Below are 21,277 nucleotides of genomic sequence, written 5' to 3'. Positions count from 1 at the left end.
ACGATTACAGGATTAGGCACACAGATAATATCACATGGATAACGATTACAGTATTAGGCACACAGGTAATATCATATGGATAACGATTACAGGATTAGGCACACAGATAATATCACATGGATAACGATTACAGGATTAGGCACACAGATAATATCACATGGATAACGATTACATGTATAGACCCACATATAATATCACATGGATAACGATTACATGAATAGGCACACAGATAATATCATATGGATAACGATTACAGTATTAGGCACACAGGTAATATCATATGGATAACGATTACAGGATTAGGCACACAGATAATATCACATGGATAACGATTACAGTATTAGGCACACAGGTAATATCATATGGATAACGATTACAGGATTAGGCACACAGATAATATCACATGGATAACGATTACAGGATTAGGCACACAGATAATACCACATGGATAACGATTACAGGATTAGGCACACAGATAATATCACATGGATAACGATTACAGGATTAGGCACACAGATAATATCACATGGATAACGATTACATGAATAGACCCACAGATAATATCACATGGATAAAGATTACATGAATAGGCACACAGATAATATCATATGGATAACGATTACAGGATTAGGCACACAGGTAATATCATATGGATAACGATTACAGGATTAGGCACACAGATAATATCACATGGATAACGATTACAGGATTAGGCACACAGATAATACCACATGGATAACGATTACAGGATTAGGCACACAGATAATATCACATGGATAACGATTACAGGATTAGGCACACAGATAATATCACATGGATAACGATTACAGGATTAGGCACACAGATAATACCACATGGATAACGATTACAGGATTAGGCACACAGATAATATCACATGGATAACGATTACAGGATTAGGCACACAAATAAGATCACATGGATAACGATTATATCAATAGGCACACAGATAATATCATATGGATAACGATTACAGTATTAGGCACACAGGTAATATCATATGGATAACGATTACAGGATTAGGCACACAGATAATATCACATGGATAACGATTACAGTATTAGGCACACAGGTAATATCATATGGATAACGATTACAGGATTAGGCACACAGATAATATCACATGGATAACGATTACAGGATTAGGCACACAGATAATATCACATGGATAACGATTACATGAATAGACCCACATATAATATCACATGGATAACGATTACATGAATAGGCACACAGATAATATCATATGGATAACGATTACAGTATTAGGCACACAGGTAATATCATATGGATAACGATTACAGGATTAGGCACACAGATAATATCACATGGATAACGATTACAGTATTAGGCACACAGGTAATATCATATGGATAACGATTACAGGATTAGGCACACAGATAATATCACATGGATAACGATTACAGGATTAGGCACACAGATAATATCACATGGATAACGATTACATGTATAGACCCACATATAATATCACATGGATAACGATTACATGAATAGGCACACAGATAATATCATATGGATAACGATTACAGTATTAGGCACACAGGTAATATCATATGGATAACGATTACAGGATTAGGCACACAGATAATATCACATGGATAACGATTACAGTATTAGGCACACAGGTAATATCATATGGATAACGATTACAGGATTAGGCACACAGATAATATCACATGGATAACGATTACAGGATTAGGCACACAGATAATACCACATGGATAACGATTACAGGATTAGGCACACAGATAATATCACATGGATAACGATTACAGGATTAGGCACACAGATAATATCACATGGATAACGATTACATGAATAGACCCACAGATAATATCACATGGATAAAGATTACATGAATAGGCACACAGATAATATCATATGGATAACGATTACAGGATTAGGCACACAGATAATATCACATAGATAACGATAAGTATGGCTCGAATACACAGCGACTTACTGAAGTGGCTGCCATGTGACAATACGAGTTGATGGTCGGCGTCTTTCGTCTAAAACAGGAAACACTTGTGAGTGGCTGGCGCATTGATGTAAACACTTACACACACTATTATTAGGTGCATGAATATAGCGTGGACCGCACACAGATATATTTGACATGCTGTGTATACCTACCTATACAAACACTGATATGTACTAATCAAACAAACCTCAAAAGTATCACTTGCTCACTACATGACGTCACACCACAGAGAACTTTAATCGGATATTATTTTGTGGGACGTGTATGTGTGTTATTATAAAGAATATGTAACTTTGTCCAAAGTAATACCGATTGACATCAAATGAACCATAACATTGTTCACGAAATTCGTTGAGAATAAGTTGTCGATTGTGTTTTATTAATAATCAGACGTATTTTACTGAATCTGTTACCATCTAAATATGACTACCAATATTTATTTTAACGAATGTGTGTCGATTGATAGAAGAGCGGAATTCAGCAATTCTCATGTTGCATGTATGACACCAATTATTCTATTTCTATCGAGGTTCAGTCGTGAGAACATTAAAATGCGTGTTCATTATGTCTTTTACTGACTTCACTTTGTTCTGCATGTGTGGTATATGCTGACAAACCGTCAATTTCTGCCCAACCCTCCCTCCAGTCACCGGTAATTCAATCCTATTCTATAGTTAGGAGGCGTAAGCTTGGCAATTAACTTCTCAAACTGTCCCGTTTCACTCAGCCTTTGTCTTCTATGACGTTTGCATTTCTTTCTTTCAAGTCGAGTGATCATTTTAAACAGAACAAAAAGAAACAGCCTTCAGTCATCTTAGTTGATGGAGTGGCAGCACAAAGAATACACACCGTGGTGGAGGGAAACCTAAGGAAAAGTTGTGTTTTTGCTGTATTCCCTGGATCACATTAATCGCAGTGTAGATCTCTAAATGGCAGTGCTCTTGGACAGTTCTACCAACTACTATACTCTAAATCAGGTACGTACTTTATTGACGTCACTGAAAATATGAAATCTATTATTTAAAAAAGATATGTGCTCTTAGCTCCTGGTCTACCAAATATTGTGATTCTAGCCATGAAAACAGTCGAGGGCAAGGCGTTTTATTTTTGGCTCATCAGTTTTGCCATTAGTTTCGCGTGCTTGCGTCCTCAAACGAACTGAAACCCAATCGGCCCCAAGCAGTCCATGTTTCTGCGTTGTTGGTTTGTGAGAAGACGCTAAGTCGGCCGGTATGTATCATCTATACTAGGCAAGTATGAACACTCGTTGACCCGGCCATAATTTGTTTGTTTTCTCCGTGATATTTTGTGATTTTCATTCCGACAGGTAGGGGTATTTGCATTGTGTCCATAATGATAGTGTCTGCATTTAGTATAGTCGATACAATTCACATATACCGGTATTTTACGCTTAAATAAATAGGAATGTTCTAAACATTGCACGTACAATAAGTCTACATGCATTACCTTACGTTATACCGTATGTTGTTTGTATGTGCTTGGTACGTTGTTGACTATATAATATAATGTCACATCAGGGTTAGTTCAAGTTAACACAAAAATGTGACCCTGTATTTACGATAAGAAAAAAAACAGTTGTACAAAACATATAGTCTTTGTAATTGAAAATAACGGCATATATAGTCTGTGTATTTGATAATAACGGCATATAGTCTTTGTAATTGAAAATAACGGCATATATAGTCTGTGTATTTGATAATAACGGCATATAGTCTTTGTAATTGAAAATAACGGCATATATAGTCTGTGTATTTGATAATAACGGCATATAGTCTGTGTATTTGATAATAACGGCATATAGTCTGTGTATTCGATAATAACGGCATATATAGTCTGTGTATTTGATAATAACGGCATATAGTCTGTATTTAGTAATAATGGCACATATAATCTGTGTATTTGATAATAACGGCACATAATCTGTGTATTTAGTAATAATGGCACATATAATCTGTGTATTTGATAATAACGGCACGTGATCTGTGTATTTAGTAATTATGGCACATATAATCTGTGTATTTAGTAATAATGGCACATATAATCTGTGTATTTGAAAATAACGGCACATAATCTGTGTATTTAGTAATAATGGCACATAATCTGTGTATTTGATAATAACGGCACATAATCTGTGTATTTGATAATAACGGCACGTGATCTGTGTATTTGATAATAACGGCACATAATCTGTGTATTTGATAATAACGGCACGTGATCTGTGTATTTGATAATGATGGCACAAATAATCTGTGTATTTGATAATAACGGCACATAATCTGTGTATTTAGTAATAATGGCACATATAATCTGTGTATTTAGTAATAATGGCACATATAATCTGTGTATTTGATAATAATGGCATATAGTCGTTGTATTTAGTAATAATGGCACATATAATCTGTGTATTTGATAATAACGGCACATATAATCTGTGTATTTGATAATAACGGCACGTAATCTATGTATTTGATAGTAACGGCACGTGATGTCTGTATTTGATAATAACGGCACGTGATCTGTGTATTTGATAATAACGGTACATAATCTGTGTATTTGATAATAACGGCACATAATCTGTGTATTTGATAATAATGGCACGTGATCTGTGTATTTGATAATAGTGGCACAAATAATCTGTGTATTTGATAATAACGGCACGTAATCTGTGTATTTAGTAATAATGGCACATATAACCTGTGTATTTGATAATAATGGCATATATAATCTGTGTATTTGATAATAACGGCACAACAGCTTATAGTTTTAAGACCCGGATGTTTATTGCCTTACTAAAATCAGACCGTTTGTAAATAACATATTATGTATATCGTCATATAATAAAATAATTTTTTATCAATATTTCAATTTTAGAATCACTGTGCATCATGATGTGCATGGCACTTTTCACTGTTCTGGACATCACAGACAAACGTTATAAATTACCGTCACTACAAATGTAATTACGGTAGAATACAATCATAATGTATTCACGTTTAAACAATGGTTCTGCAAAATACTTTATTTTCGCTTGGAATTAATTTTCGCTCTTTCCGCCGAAGGAATGATTCAGCGAATATACTTTTTTCCTATTTTTTACTTTCAACTTGTCAAAAATCAGTGAAAATAGAATCCACACAAAACACCCAAAAAGTCTTTTATAGCGGAAATTAATTGCAGGTAAAATAAAGTATTTCACAGTATCTGAATTGAACAAGATGGTACTCCATGCCTCAGGGGTACAAAGGTTTACTTGACATTAACGATGTAGATACGACATGTCATCATATAAGTCCGATGGATATTTGTTGTGTTTTTGACAAATTACCTTAAAATTATATCTGAAAAACATTTAAAATGATTTAGTATTTTAGTATAGGTTCAAATTTTAAATATGTAATATTTATTAAAGAAAAGCCGATTACGCGTACCACGTCATAGTACTTGACAATGACGTGAACCTAGAGCATTTTTACTCAATGTACAAATCAGGCTACAGTAACTAAAATACTCAAAATGATGTGAATAAACCACTACAGTTTTGATTCAATATAGCAATTCTTCAAACTATCGGGGTGGGTACACCTTATACCCAACCACTCTCAATTAACGGTTTTGACTTTTGCTCCTTTGCAAAATGTTCCCTTGGCAATACCGTATTGTTTAGTGCAGGGAGGTCGTGTTTACAAGTGAGAAACAAACACAGATAAAAAAATACGGTAAATGCATTAGAAAAAACAACACAAAATGACTAAACCTGAGTGCCCGAGGGCGACGAAAGGCGCGTTTTGATAACATTACAAACTTTTCAAGTGCGCGCCCTGCTTCGACAACATTCAACTTTAAACACGGAGATAAAAAAAAAACGGTTTAAATTTCTGTCTTGGCAATTGGTAGCTTTTAATTGTATGGTGGCGCACGTGAAGTGGTCAATTCTTGTGTTGGCTACGATGTGACGATTGAGCATTGACAGCAAGACTGTATTTCCATTATTGTGATTGGTTTACATAGCCATATCATATTGCCTATAGGCGTGGTGCATTTAAAACACAGCTGTCAATATCGTTAAGAGGCTAACTGTGGGGGTTGTAATCGTCCCGAGGGCCGTCCCACGCATAGAATTTAGACTAGCCAAACTTTGTATAAGGTTCGCTTTCTTCTACCAATGACTCCGCAATCACTCGTGGAGTTAGTATAGTGAGAATTGGATGAGCACAGTCACCATGAGTTGTATGGACGTGATGTATCAATCGCCGTACCAAACTTATCAGCCATATCCCTTCTATCAGCATCATCACTTACCGACACAGGTTAACATTCAACCATAATTTATTTGATTTTGGTCATCTGCATTATTTTTTTACTTACTTGTTATAATTTTGTTTTTATCGGTAACGCTCCATTGCAAACCGAGTAGCGGCGGCTGATAGCGAGTCGATACGAGGTGGTTACACAGCTGTGGGCGTTTTTATCGAACCAGCGATGTGTCGTGAAATTTCAACACTGCAAACTATTCATTTTGTGAATTCTTTCTTTTTTTCTCTGTATGTCACAGAAATTTGGGCACTATAAGATGCACGAGCCGCTTGAGTCAGTCGAATACACTGGCAGTGTTTTGGCCCAGCCTTTAGCAGCGGCACCTAGCATATCGGCACTGACAATACCAGCAGTGACTACGCAACAACATACGCAAAGAGATAAGCCAAAAGACGAAGAAGAATCAGATTCAGACAAGGAAGCCACTACACCGGAAGCAGAGTATATCAGCTCGCGTTGTGTGCTTTTTACATACTTCACTGGGGACATTGGCAAACATGTAGACGAACATTTCAGTCGTGCTCTTAGTCAACCCACCAGTTTTACCGCCACGGATAATACTAAACATGCAAGCAGCTCACAATGGAAAACAGGTGAGAATTTTAATCGTGATTACATGATGTTTTGTCTACATTTGCGGTCTACCTGTATGAGGACGTGACGATGTGCATGAGTGTTTGCTCTCATACTCTGTCTGCATACACCGTATCTAACCAGTCAGGTGGCAAGAGCTGTCGGTATTATCCTACATTTTGAAATCTTCTATTTGTCACTTTCCCACGGGCAGTCAAATTGAACTCACACCTGGATTTCACCTCTTTTGCTATTGGCTGTGTGATACCAGTGTTCCACTAGCGTACAGCTGTTCTTAAATTGGTTTTTACTTTTCTCAACATTGTGGATGCCAAGTTAGTTGTGATAACGACGGGGTGCAAAGTTAGATTATGGGTACATTCAAAACACCAGTAAATGCCACGCGTGTTGGACTTTCTCAACAATAATGTACTTTTAAAAGTTTATTTTACAAACATTAGAATACGATGTCTGGCTGATTGAGCAGACAGGGACAATAAATAGATCGAGGACGGAAAAAAAAGAAACTTTAGGCAATAGTATCTACTGCCCAACTTCCCTAGGAGACTGGTAGAATACATGAGATGCATTCACTTGACTGACTTGTTCAGTAGCCGCGAGGAGTTTTCAAAGTAATTGCCAAAACTCGTCCGGTTTTTCCTCTCGTTAAACAGTGAATAACGTTGCATGTGTTTTTGATAGCTTAGTAATTGAACCACCGACCCAGAGGAAATGGGTGGAGTGGCAAAACATATGAAACATATATTTTTTTCTACAAGTCGGAGAGAATCTGGGTTCTGCCAGTTAGTAAAATAATAATTATTTACTGGCCAGTGGTACGGAACGGTGAAATGTACAAGACATTAGAGTGAAGCAGAGCGTTGACAATTTACCAAGAGTCTGCTCATTTTATTTACAAGTAATAAATTAACATTTTAAATCAAATACAACGCATCAATTTATCTGAAGTCTATTTAAGATTTGTCTTCAAATGTGTCCGAATGTATTGATGGGATTCAGATCCAATCACGCCAGGGCGTACTGTCGTTCAGACGAGAACAATAAATACAACATATACAGGAAAAATCTATATACAAGTTAACCATGGGAAATCCCAGCAAGAAAATTCATCTGTTTAAAAAGTAATGAGTATTTCTCATTGCCAATTTGATTAGCATTTGACTAGGGAAAAGAGATATTTCAATGGCTGGTACTGCACTGGTATGTATCAAGCATATATCCCGGTGTTGTCAGATGCAACACAGAACAATTTCATACGACCAACAAATTCCTGATGGATTTGTTTTGCACTATGATTTATAGCTAAATCAACATATTTTACATTGGATGGTTTGCATCTAGTGACGGTGTACGATTGGAATCGGCGCTGAAAATGGAGATAAACTTGAAAACGGTACTGAAGGTGCAGATAATATTGAAATCAACACGGAAAGACAGACCCTGCAAACTTTATAACATGTACCTATCATCTTAGTTGAAGTCAGTAAATTACCCGTATGTGAGATACATTAATTACAATTACCTTGTCCATTGCTTACAGGTGATTTCTCGCCGATGAGTCAAAGAAATTTTCCTCCTTCGTTTTGGAACAGTACATATAGCACGAGTAGCTACCCACACCACGATACTTTGCCATTTAGGGACCCTTATACGGCGGCATCGACGTACTCAGCCGCCTCCTATAGCAGTCTACATCAGGCTACAGACCCATGGCATTACTCGTTATCAACACAAAGTTCGTATTCTGCTACCGCTGCTCATCGTTCTATGCATGATCTCAGCTACACTATGGCATCGGGGAGCCCGTTTAATACCCGATACAGCTCTCTGTTAATACAACCTTCGATGAGAACGAGCAGACTAGCGGGACAATGTGATTTATCCAAGGCTGGTGACGCCTGGTCCTCGCGTTATGGAGAAGCATTATCAAGTGACTCTGTATCGGCACTCAATGTAGACACATCTGCCTCTGGTATGTATTTTATTTGGTATATGTAGAATTGTGCCTCCTTTTTCATAGGCATTTCAGCTACGATATTTGTGGGTGTTAAAAGGCCATTTTATTTCCATGGGTGTTTGACCAGTGCTAAATAGTTGGCATGCCGGATGGGATATGCGGTAAGCACAGCTACACATGCATAGTACCGGCTGGGATACCCTCGCGAAGAAAACGAATTATAATTACTCATCACCGTGAACTGAAAAAAAAAGTATTTTTAGAACGCATGCATAATACAGCTTTACAAATTATTTAGATTGTTGATTGGGAATTGTTTTGTTAATCTGGTTTACAATATTAAATACTATATATTTGCGGATGTGCTCTGACAGTATCATGGAAGATATCATCTAATACATGTCTATATACACGTTAACACCAAATCTGTGTAGCCATAACTGTGACAATCCTTATATGAACACAAAACTATTATTTTGATTATTTATTCAAGTAAAATGACCAGTCTATGTTGAATTAATATATAGTAGCAATTGACATGCCTGGCAGGCCGTGCGTTCTAATCGGAATGCGCAACCGACTATACCTAAATATTTGCCAAAACGACAAGTATTTGCCGGGTGAATAGTTGGGTGTTAGCACTACTTCGCTGTATCGAGTACCACAACGCTACTGTGTCCATCCCACATCTACATATAATAACCACCATCGGTGTCAGATATGCTGTGATAAAACAATAGTCTAATTTTTAACTTTTTGAATATTTATTGATTTTTTTTTAAATGTATACAAAATGTACCGCTTGTACGTGTAGCGATAACACCGTAATGCAACACATAATATCTGTTGTCAAAAGTGTGGCAACAAGAAACGGTCAAAGGATCTGTTGGATGGTGACAAGTGGGATGGTATGGGGTGTCGGAATACATTTTTACTTACCACTTATCGGGTAGGGTCAGCTTTGAAATCAAACACAGACGGCAGGGGGTAGGAAAGGCGAATCGAACTTAAGTCGGGAAAGGGAAAGTTGTTACTTAGTTTCAATATTTAAATGTTGTACACATGAAGGAACTGGAGCCGGAACTTTCATTTATAAAAGTAATACCGGAAAAACGTCTAACGTAATATTTAAATTATAACCATGATTTGGTGTCACTCGATTAGTATTTATTGCGATTATTAATAACTGAAATACTTGCGAATTATAGTGAATGAGGGGGCGCTGTTCCTTAATATGTAACCCTGGTGTAACAATCGTCTCCATTTGTCAAATTCGAACCCCGGGCCTTGCACAAGTCAGTAGCACAGTAGTCAAAATAAAATGTCAGTACTGTTTTAGGTCAAATGTGTCAACACAACACATGGTACTGCCAGTACATGATGGTAACGGGTGTTTTCAGTTCAAGTACCATCGGGGCAATTTTGTTTTTTTGGTTTTTCCCTTGCCATTTTCATTATTTTTGGTGTTATTATACCCCCTTGAAATCCGTTCGTGAGATTGTGATACCAAACAATAAAATAACATAAATACAATGAGAAAAAAAATATTCAAAATAATATTTAATATATGTAGTAGTAATAGTGTTGTCAGTGAGATGGCTTAAAACGACATAGTGCTGTCAGTGAGATGGCTTAAAACGATATAGTGATGTCAGTGACATGGCTTAAAACAATATAGTGATGTCAGTGACATGGCTTAAAACGATATAGTGGTGTCAGTGACATGGCCTAAAACGATATAGTGCTGTCAGTGACATGGCTTAAAACGATATAGTGATGTCAGTGAAATGGCTTAAAACGATATAGTACTGTTAGTGACATGGCTTAAAACGATATAGTGCTGTCAGTGACATGGCTTAAAACGATATAGTGATGTCAGTGAAATGGCTTAAAACGATATAGTACTGTTAGTGACATGGCTTAAAACGATATAGTGCTGTCCGTGACATGGATTGAAACGATATAGTGATGTCAGTGGCATGGCTTAAAACGATATAGTGCTGTCAGTGACATGGCTTAAAACGATATAGTGCTGTCAGTGACATGGCTTAAAACGATATAGTGATGTCAGTGAAATGGCTTAAAACGATATAGTACTGTTAGTGACATGGCTTAAAACGATATAGTGCTGTCAGTGACATGGCTTAAAACGATATAGTGATGTCAGTGAAATGGCTTAAAACGATATAGTACTGTTAGTGACATGGCTTAAAACGATATAGTGCTGTCAGTGACATGGCTTAAAACGATATAGTGATGTCAGTGGCATGGCTTAAAACGATATAGTGATGTCAGTGACATGGCTTAAAACGATATAGTGCTGTCAGTGACATGGCTTAAAACGATATAGTGCTGTCAGTGACATGGCTTAAAACGATATAGTGCTGTCAGTGACATGGCTTAAAACGATATAGTGGTGTCAGTGACATGGCTTAAAACGATATAGTGATGTCAGTGACATGGCTTAAAACGATATAGTACTGTTAGTGACATGGCTTAAAACGATATAGTGATGTCAGTGACATGGCTTAAAACGATATAGTGCTGTCATTGACATGGCCTAAAACGATATAGTGCTGTCAGTGACATGGCTTAAAACGATATAGTGCTGTCATTGACATGGCCTAAAACGATATAGTGCTGTCAGTGACATGGCTTAAAACGATATAGTGCTGTCAGTGACATGGCTTAACACGATATAGTGCTGTCAGTGACATGGCTTAAAACGATATAGAGCTGTCAGTGAAATGGCTTAAAACGATATAGTGATGTCAGTGACATGGCTTAAAACGATATAGAGCTGTCAGTGACATGGCTTAAAACGATATAGAGCTGTCAGTGACATGGCTTAAAACGATATAGTGATGTCAGTGACATGGCTTAAAACGATATAGAGCTGTCAGTGAAATGGCTTAAAACGATATAGTGATGTCATTGACATGGCTTAAAACGATATAGTGATGTCTGTGGCATGGCTTAAAACGATATAGTGATGTCTGTGGCATGGCTTAAAACGATATAGTGCTGTCAGTGACATGGCTTAAACAAAATAGTGATGTCAGTGAAATGGCTTAAAACGATATAGTGATGTCATTGACATGGCTTAAAACGATATAGTGATGTCATTGACATGGCTTAAAACAATATAGTGATGTCTGTGGCATGGCTTAAAACGATATAGAGCTGTCAGTGAAATGGCTTAAAACGATATAGTGATGTCATTGACATGGCTTAAAACGATATAGTGATGTCATTGACATGGCTTAAAACGATATAGTGATGTCAGTGACATGGCTTAAAACGATATAGAGCTGTCAGTGAAATGGCTTAAAACGATATAGTGGTGTTAGTGACATGGCTTAAAACGATATAGTGATGTCATTGACATGGCTTAAAACGATATAGTGCTGTCAGTGACATGGCTTAAAACGATATAGTGATGTCAGTGACATGGCTTAAAACGATATAGTGCTGTCATTGACATGGCTTAAAACGATATAGTGCTGTCAGTGACATGGCTTAAAACGATATAGTGCTGTCAGTGACATGGCCTAAAACGATATAGTGCTGTCAGTGACATGGCTTAAAACGATATAGTGCTGTCAGTGACATGGCTTAAAACGATATAGTGCTGTCATTGACATGGCCTAAAACGATATAGTGCTGTCAGTGACATGGCTTAAAACGATATAGTGCTGTCATTGACATGGCTTAAAACGATATAGTGCTGTCAGTGACATGGCTTAAAACGATATAGTGCTGTCAGTGACATGGCTTAAAACGATATAGTGCTGTCATTGACATGGCCTAAAACGATATAGTGCTGTCAGTGACATGGCTTAAAACGATATAGTGATGTCAGTGACATGGCTTAAAACGATATAGTGATGTCAGTGACATGGCTTAAAACGATATAGTGCTGTCATTGACATGGCCTAAAACGATATAGTGCTGTCAGTGACATGGCTTAAAACGATATAGTGATGTCATTGACATGGCCTAAAACGATATAGTGCTGTCAGTGACATGGCTTAAAACGATATAGTGATGTCAGTGACATGGCTTAAAACGATATAGTGATGTCAGTGACATGGCTTAAAACGATATAGTGATGTCAGTGACATGGCTTAAAACGATATAGTGCTGTCATTGACATGGCCTAAAACGATATAGTGCTGTCAGTGACATGGCTTAAAACGATATAGTGCTGTCAGTGACATGGCTTAAAACGATATAGTGATGTCAGTGACATGGCTTAAAACGATATAGAGCTGTCAGTGAAATGGCTTAAAACGATATAGTGGTGTTAGTGACATGGCTTAAAACGATATAGTGATGTCATTGACATGGCTTAAAACGATATAGTGCTGTCAGTGACATGGCTTAAAACGATATAGTGATGTCAGTGACATGGCTTAAAACGATATAGTGCTGTCATTGACATGGCTTAAAACGATATAGTGCTGTCAGTGACATGGCTTAAAACGATATAGTGCTGTCAGTGACATGGCCTAAAACGATATAGTGCTGTCAGTGACATGGCTTAAAACGATATAGTGCTGTCAGTGACATGGCTTAAAACGATATAGTGCTGTCATTGACATGGCCTAAAACGATATAGTGCTGTCAGTGACATGGCTTAAAACGATATAGTGCTGTCATTGACATGGCTTAAAACGATATAGTGCTGTCAGTGACATGGCTTAAAACGATATAGTGCTGTCAGTGACATGGCTTAAAACGATATAGTGCTGTCATTGACATGGCCTAAAACGATATAGTGCTGTCAGTGACATGGCTTAAAACGATATAGTGATGTCAGTGACATGGCTTAAAACGATATAGTGATGTCAGTGACATGGCTTAAAACGATATAGTGCTGTCATTGACATGGCCTAAAACGATATAGTGCTGTCAGTGACATGGCTTAAAACGATATAGTGATGTCATTGACATGGCCTAAAACGATATAGTGCTGTCAGTGACATGGCTTAAAACGATATAGTGATGTCAGTGACATGGCTTAAAACGATATAGTGATGTCAGTGACATGGCTTAAAACGATATAGTGCTGTCATTGACATGGCCTAAAACGATATAGTGCTGTCAGTGACATGGCTTAACACGATATAGTGCTGTCAGTGACATGGCTTAAACAAAATAGTGATGTCAGTGACATGGCTTAAAACAATATAGTGATGTCTGTGGCATGGCTTAAAACGATATAGTGATGTCAGTGACATGGCTTAAAACGATATAGTGGTGTCAGTGACATGGCTTAAAACGATATAGTGCTGTCAGTGACATGGCTTAAAACGATATAGTGCTGTCAGTGACATGGCTTAAACGATATAGTGATGTCAGTGACATGGATTAAAACGATATAGTGATGTCAGTGACATGGCTTAAAACGATATAGTGGTGTCAGTGACATGGCCTAAAACGATATAGTGCTGTCCGTGACATGGATTGAAACGATATAGTGATGTCAGTGGCATGGCTTAAAACGATATAGTGCTGTCAGTGACATGGATTGAAACGATATAGTGATGTCAGTGGCATGGCTTAAAACGATATAGTGCTGTCAGTGACATGGCTTAAAACGATATAGTGCTGTCAGTGACATGGATTGAAACGATATAGTGATGTCAGTGGCATGGCTTAAAACGATATAGTGCTGTCAGTGACATGGATTGAAACGATATAGTGATGTCAGTGACATGGATTGAAACGATATAGTGATGTCAGTGACATGGCTTAAAACGATATAGTGCTGTCAGTGACATGGCTTAAAACGATATAGTGCTGTCAGTGACATGGATTGAAACGATATAGTGATGTCAGTGGCATGGCTTAAAACGATATAGTGCTGTCAGTGACATGGATTGAAACGATATAGTGATGTCAGTGACATGGCTTAAAACGATATAGTGCTGTCAGTGACATGGCTTAAAACAATATAGAGCTATCAGTTACATGGCTTAAAACGATATAGTGCTGTCAGTGACATGGCTTAAAACGATATAGTGATGTCATTGACATGACCTAAAACGATATAGTGCTGTCATTGACATGGCCTAAAACGATATAGTGCTGTCAGTGACATGGCTTAAAACGATATAGTGCTGTCAGTGACATGGCTTAACACGATATAGTGCTGTCAGTGACATGGCTTAAAACGATATAGTGATGTCAGTGACATGGCTTAAAACGATATAGTGCTGTCAGTGACATGGCTTAAAACGATATAGTGATGTCAGTGAAATGGCTTAAAACGATATAGTACTGTTAGTGACATGGCTTAAAACGATATAGTGCTGTCAGTGACATGGCTGAAAACAATATAGAGCTATCAGTTACATGGCTTAAAACGATATAGTGCTGTCAGTGACATGGCTTAAAACGATATAGTGATGTCAGTGACATGACCTAAAACGATATAGTGCTGTCATTGACATGGCCTAAAACGATATAGTGCTGTCAGTGACATGGCTTAAAACGATATAGTGCTGTCAGTGACATGGCTTAACACGATATAGTGCTGTCAGTGACATGGCTTAAACAAAATAGTGATGTCAGTGACATGGCTTAAAACAATATAGTGATGTCTGTGGCATGGCTTAAAACGATATAGTGATGTCAGTGACATGGCTTAAAACGATATAGTGGTGTCAGTGACATGGCTTAAAACGATATAGAGCTATCAGTTACATGGCTTAAAACGATATAGTGATGTCAGTGGCATGGCTTAAAACGATATAGTGATGTCAGTGACATGGCTTAAAACGATATAGTGATGTCAGTGACATGGCTTAAAACGATATAGTGGTGTCAGTGACATGGCTTAAAACGATATAGTGGTGTTAGTGACATGGCTTAAAACGATATAGTGCTGTCAGTGACATGGCTTAAAACGATATAGTGATGTCAGTGACATGGCTTAAAACGATATAGTGATGTCAGTGACATGGCTTAAAACGATATAGTGATGTCAGTGACATGGCTTAAAACGATATAGTGGTGTCAGTGACATGGCTTAAAACGATATAGTGGTGTTAGTGACATGGCTTAAAACGATATAGTGCTGTCAGTGACATGGCTTAAAACGATATAGTGATGTCAGTGACATGGCTTAAAACGATATAGTGATGTCAGTGGCATGGCTTAAAACGATATAGTGATGTCAGTGACATGGCTTAAAACGATATAGTGATGTCAGTGACATGGCTTAAAACGATATAGTGATTTCAGTGACATGGCTTAAAACGATATAGTGCTGTCAGTGACATGGCTTAAAACGATATAGTGATGTCAGTGGCATGGCTTAAAACGATATAGTACTGTCAGTGACATGGCTTAAAACGATATAGTGATGTCAGTGACATGGCTTAAAACGATATAGTGCTGTCAGTGACATGGCTTAAACGATATAGTGATGTCAGTGACATGGCCTAAAACGATATAGTGCTGTCAGTGACATGGCTTAAACAAAATAGTGATGTCAGTGACATGGCTTAAAACAATATAGTGATGTCAGTGGCATGGCTTAAAACGATATAGTGATGTCAGTGACATGGATTTAAACGATATAGTGATGTCACTGACATGGCTTAAAACGATATAGTGCTGTCAGTGACATGGCTTAAAACGATATAGTGCTGTCAGTGACATGGCTTAAAACGATATAGTGCTGTCAGTGACATGGCTTAACACGATATAGTGCTGTCAGTGACATGGCTTAAACAAAATAGTGATGTCAGTGACATGGCTTAAAACAATATAGTGATGTCAGTGGCATGGCTTAAAACGATATAGTGCTGTCAGTGGCATGGCTTAAAACGATATAGTGATGTCAGTGACATGGCTTAAAACGATATAGTGATGTCAGTGACATGGCTTAAAACGATATAGTGATGTCAGTGACATGGATTGAAACGATATAGTGGTGTCAGTGACATGGCTTAAAACGATATAGTGGTGTCAGTGACATGGATTGAAACGATATAGTTATCTCAGTATTTTGTGGCACTATTTATAACTGGCATTGCTGTGTAGGTAAGGATAAAATGTCTGGTCTTTGAATATCAAAAAAAAAACAGTTTGGTGACGCTCCTTTTTTTAGTTTTTTCTTTTATATTCGGAGTATTTTGTCAAAAACCAGAAAAAAAGTAGCGAACGACCCCTTTTGAAGTGACGAACACACTGATTGGAGATAAATTATTTATTTGTTGCTGTCAAAAAGGGTATGGGAGCTTCTACGGGGCTTGCTGTCAGTAAAGGGGTATGGGAGCTTCCATGGGGCTTGCTGTCAGTAAAGGGGTATGGGAGCTTCCATGGGGCTTGCTGTCAGTAAAGGGGTATGGGAGCTTCCATGGGGCTTGCTGTCAGTAAAGGGGTATGGGAGCTTCCATGGGGCTTGCTGTCAGTAAAGGGGTATGGGAGATTCCAAGGGGCTTGCTGTCAGTAAAGGGGTACGGGAGCTTCCATGGGACTTGCTGTCAGTAAAGGGGTATGGGAGCTTCTACGGGGCTTGCTGTCAGTAAAGGGGTATGGGAACTTCCATGGGGCTTGCTGCCAGTAAAGGGGTATGGGAGCTTCGACGGGGCTTGCTATCAGTAAAGGGGTATGGGAGCTTCCACTGGGCTTGCTGTCAGTGAAGGGGTATGGAAGCTTCCATGGGGCTTGCTGTCAGTAAAGGGGTATGGAAGCTTCCATGGGGCTTGCTGTCAGTAAAGGGGTATGGGAGCTTTCATGGGACTTGCTGTCAGTAAAGGGGTATGGGAGCTTCTACGGGGCTTGCTGTCAGTAAAGGGGTATGGGAGCTTTCATGGGACTTGCTGTCAGTAAAGGGGTATGGGAGCTTCCATGGGGCTTGCTGCCAGTAAAGGCGTATGGAAGTTTCTACGGGGCTTGCTGTCAGTAAAGGGGTATGGGAGCTTCCACGGGGCTTGCTGTCAGTAAAGGGGTATGGGAGCTTCCACGGGGCTTGCTGTCAGTAAAGGGGTATGGGAGCTTCCATGGGGCTTGCTGTCAGTAAAGGGGTATGGGAGCTTCCATGGGGCTTGCTGTCAGTAAAGGGGTATGGGAGATTCCAAGGGGCTTGCTGTCAGTAAAGGGGTACGGGAGCTTCCATGGGGCTTGCTGTCAGTAAAGGGGTATGGGAGCTTCCATGGGGCTTGCCGTCAGTAAAGGGGTATGGGAGCTTCCAACTGCTTACTGTCAGTAAAGGGGTATGGGAGCTTTCATGGGACTTGCTGTCAGTAAAGGGGTATGGGAGCTTCTACGGGGCTTGCTGTCAGTAAAGGGGTATGGGAACTTCCATGGGGCTTGCTGCCAGTAAAGGGGTATGGGAGCTTCTACGGGGCTTGCTATCAGTAAAGGGGTATGGGAGCTTCCACTGGGCTTGCTGTCAGTGAAGGGGTATGGGAGCTTCCATGGGGCTTGCTGTCAGTAAAGGGGTATGGAAGCTTCCATGGGGCTTGCTGTCAGTAAAGGGGTATGGGAGCTTTCATGGGACTTGCTGTCAGTAAAGGGGTATGGGAGCTTCTACGGGGCTTGCTGTCAGTAAAGGGGTATGGGAGCTTTCATGGGACTTGCTGTCAGTAAAGGGGTATGGGAGCTTCCATGGGGCTTGCTGCCAGTAAAGGCGTATGGAAGCTTCTACGGGGCTTGCTGTCAGTAAAGGGGTATGGGAGCTTCCACGGGGCTTGCTGTCAGTAAAGGGGTATGGGAGCTTCCACGGGGTTTGCTGTCAGTAAAGGGGTATGGGAGCTTCCATGGGGCTTGCTGTCAGTAAAGGGGTATGGGAGCTTCCACTGGGCTTGCTGTCAGTAAAGGGGCATGGGAGCTTCCACTGGGCTTGCTGTCAGTAAAGGTGTATGGGAGCTTCCATGGGGCTTGCCGTCAGTAAAGGGGTATGGGAGCGTCTACGTGACTTGCTTTCAGTACAGGGGCCAGTGAGAGTTCTTGGAGCATACTTGAAATAAATAAACGCCACTTTTAACAATCCAAGCTAGAGTGTAACGTGTAGCAATTATGAAAGCAATTTTAACGTTAATTAATTTTACCACATTACAAACAATATTTTACTTTGAAAGGATTTGTCATATCTACAACTAATAAACAAACCATTAATATAATTCTAATGAAACATATACCGATATATCAAGGTAGTGTTTTTCGATAAGCTATGAGGTACGAGTTTTTGGTTAATTATTGTATTGACACATTAAAAATATTCTTAGTTTTGCGGCGGGTTTGAAGATAAACATGACGTTACTCTAATCAAATTGCTTGTAATCCTGGTTAAATATGTGGTTTTAATATGACTATTAATGTAGCTATACACTTATCGTTCCACGCTTATCTCTGCATTAAGATTTGAGTTCAGCCGATATGTTGCATGCTACACAGTACAGTGTAATAAACATAATTTAAATTGTCATCGGTATGATATGGCATGCTCCGAGGTGGTGTATTCAAAGTCCCGTTACCCCCTTCCTGTGTTGACGGGGGTTCTCAACTATTTCCTTGGTATATTTACCATAAATATAACTTTGTGTTTATTTCAGCTACATTAGAGCATCAAGACCAGCCAAGTAAAGATCTTTACTGGTTTTAAACAAATCAGGGTGCAGCGTTGACATCTGTTTAATGGATTAGATATTCTACGATCAGGATGAACCATTGACATCTGTGAAACTGATTATATCAGATAAAGATGGCGATCAGTTTGAGACTGTCAACAAGCACGACGTTGTCGATTTCAGAGATTAGCAGCCAGTACCGATAGCAATGTCGGATGTTTTTGATTAACAAACTAAGGAGGAAGTTCACGCTGTTTCTTCAAGGTTGTTGTTTGTAAACAACCGTAGTCGTTGGCCATGCTGGACATTATCAGTACGTATACAACTGCCGACTTCAACACTTAATAATTGTGCAATTGTCACGTGACTCCTACACTCTACAACCAAAGCAGTACTGTGTGGCATTGAAACGATGTCGACAGAATATTTTGCAATTTGCAGGTATATCGTAAGTATCGAGTTGATACTACCAATGACCACCAGTCATTCAATTTGCCGAGGTAGTTTGCTGTGTGAACAAGTACTAACCTTGCTGTAGATCGGAGTTATTGAATCTACCGAACATAGTGTCTATCACTGTAATTAGGTATTTACTTGCATTTCTATAGACGAGACTATATGCCGGAGTTATTGACTGGTTATAAGGTGCAGTATTCATCATGTAAATACATATTCATTTATCAGTTTCTTATCTATATGTTCGTTGAGTCCTAATTTACTTGATGGTTGCCTGCAGTCCACTTACGGATGAATTGATGGAAATCACTGCACCATTATGTTTTCCTCAAACAATATGTATTTGTAAACATTACAGGTCTTTATAGTATAACGAAGAAAATATTATGATAAATGTATATTAAAGTAAAAAGGAAAATGTTATTTGTGATCCAAATTAATTGCCATGGATCGTCAAGCCTTAATTCTCTCATTTTAGTGTGAGACTGTTTTATTTTGTTACTTCATTGTCTTTTTTCAATTTTCATTATTCAACAATGCATTATGGGTAATGAGTATAATAATTATATGTGACTATTATGAATTTTCTTTACTTTACAAAATAAACACGTCTAATGTGAATTTTGTTGGCGCATAGTTTATTTCATCTGTGTACAATGCAGCCAAGTAAGCTTGGTCGTAGATAACCACTCACAAATATGAACAACAGTGCCTAAACCATAGAACCTCACCACGAACTGAGTCCGAAGAATCTGCTTATTTCGCTCCATTCTTCAATTGTGTCCAGTTTAATATGTTATGTAAAAGCAATCACGACAATAAAATCCATGTCCATGGCATTTAACTTTAACATTGACCGAACAATGAGTGTATTTAAAACGCGTTGATGATAGGTTGTATATCCTAGTGCTTATTTCGCATTATCAACAGGACGGGCCGGGACGGTATGGGATCGTGTCTCAACTGTGATATACATAGCGAGCGACACGTCATTAAGCATACTTCACATACCATATACATTTGTGAAATATATGAAAATCGGAAATATTATCGAGATTTAAATCAATTGTACGGAAAACACATCCCGTTTGACTTTGATGCCCGACATGTACATGAAGGCAATTAAAAACAGTTGGAAATAGAATCTTTGCCAATAGCATGATGGATCTCCTTCCTTTTTCACGGTTCTTTGTATTTTTTGACAGCAGATTTAACGAAATATACACCCGCAATTACCGTAAGTGAGTGGTGTAATACGACACGTCTTGCTAGCCCCTTAGCTTGTACTATTTCGTGTTCAACAACCTTTTCAACAAGCGCTTCTTT

At 38.6% G+C, this 21,277-nt stretch overlaps 1 protein-coding gene across 3 annotated transcripts; it reads left to right on the top strand.

Annotated features, from left to right (window-relative positions):
* Positions 1 to 2,738: 2,738 nt before the first annotated feature.
* On the top strand, positions 2,739 to 20,572 carry LOC102808809 (transcription cofactor vestigial-like protein 2). Of its 3 annotated transcripts, none has more exons than XM_085505157.1 (4): positions 2,739 to 3,000; positions 6,597 to 6,951; positions 8,493 to 8,924; positions 19,481 to 20,572. In XM_085505157.1, exons 1-4 carry the CDS (start codon positions 2,953 to 2,955, stop codon positions 19,528 to 19,530), a joined length of 885 nt encoding a protein of 294 aa, XP_085361283.1. In that variant the 5' UTR covers positions 2,739 to 2,952; the 3' UTR covers positions 19,531 to 20,572. The 3 variants fall into 3 exon arrangements, with proteins under 3 accessions (XP_085361283.1, XP_006811264.1, XP_085361282.1); XM_006811201.3 differs by lacking the exon at positions 2,739 to 3,000 and adding an exon at positions 6,083 to 6,351; XM_085505156.1 differs by lacking the exons at positions 2,739 to 3,000; positions 19,481 to 20,572 and adding an exon at positions 6,083 to 6,351 and having other exon boundaries at positions 8,493 to 9,285.
* Positions 20,573 to 21,277: the final 705 nt, after the last annotated feature.

The sequence above is a fragment of the Saccoglossus kowalevskii genome, chromosome 11, assembly GCF_978046115.1.
Source record: "Saccoglossus kowalevskii chromosome 11, keSacKowa6.1, whole genome shotgun sequence".
NCBI classification, from domain to species: Eukaryota; Metazoa; Hemichordata; class Enteropneusta; family Harrimaniidae; genus Saccoglossus; species Saccoglossus kowalevskii.
Note: the sequence above shows the minus strand (reverse complement) of the source record. Positions and strands in the feature narration are given on the sequence as shown.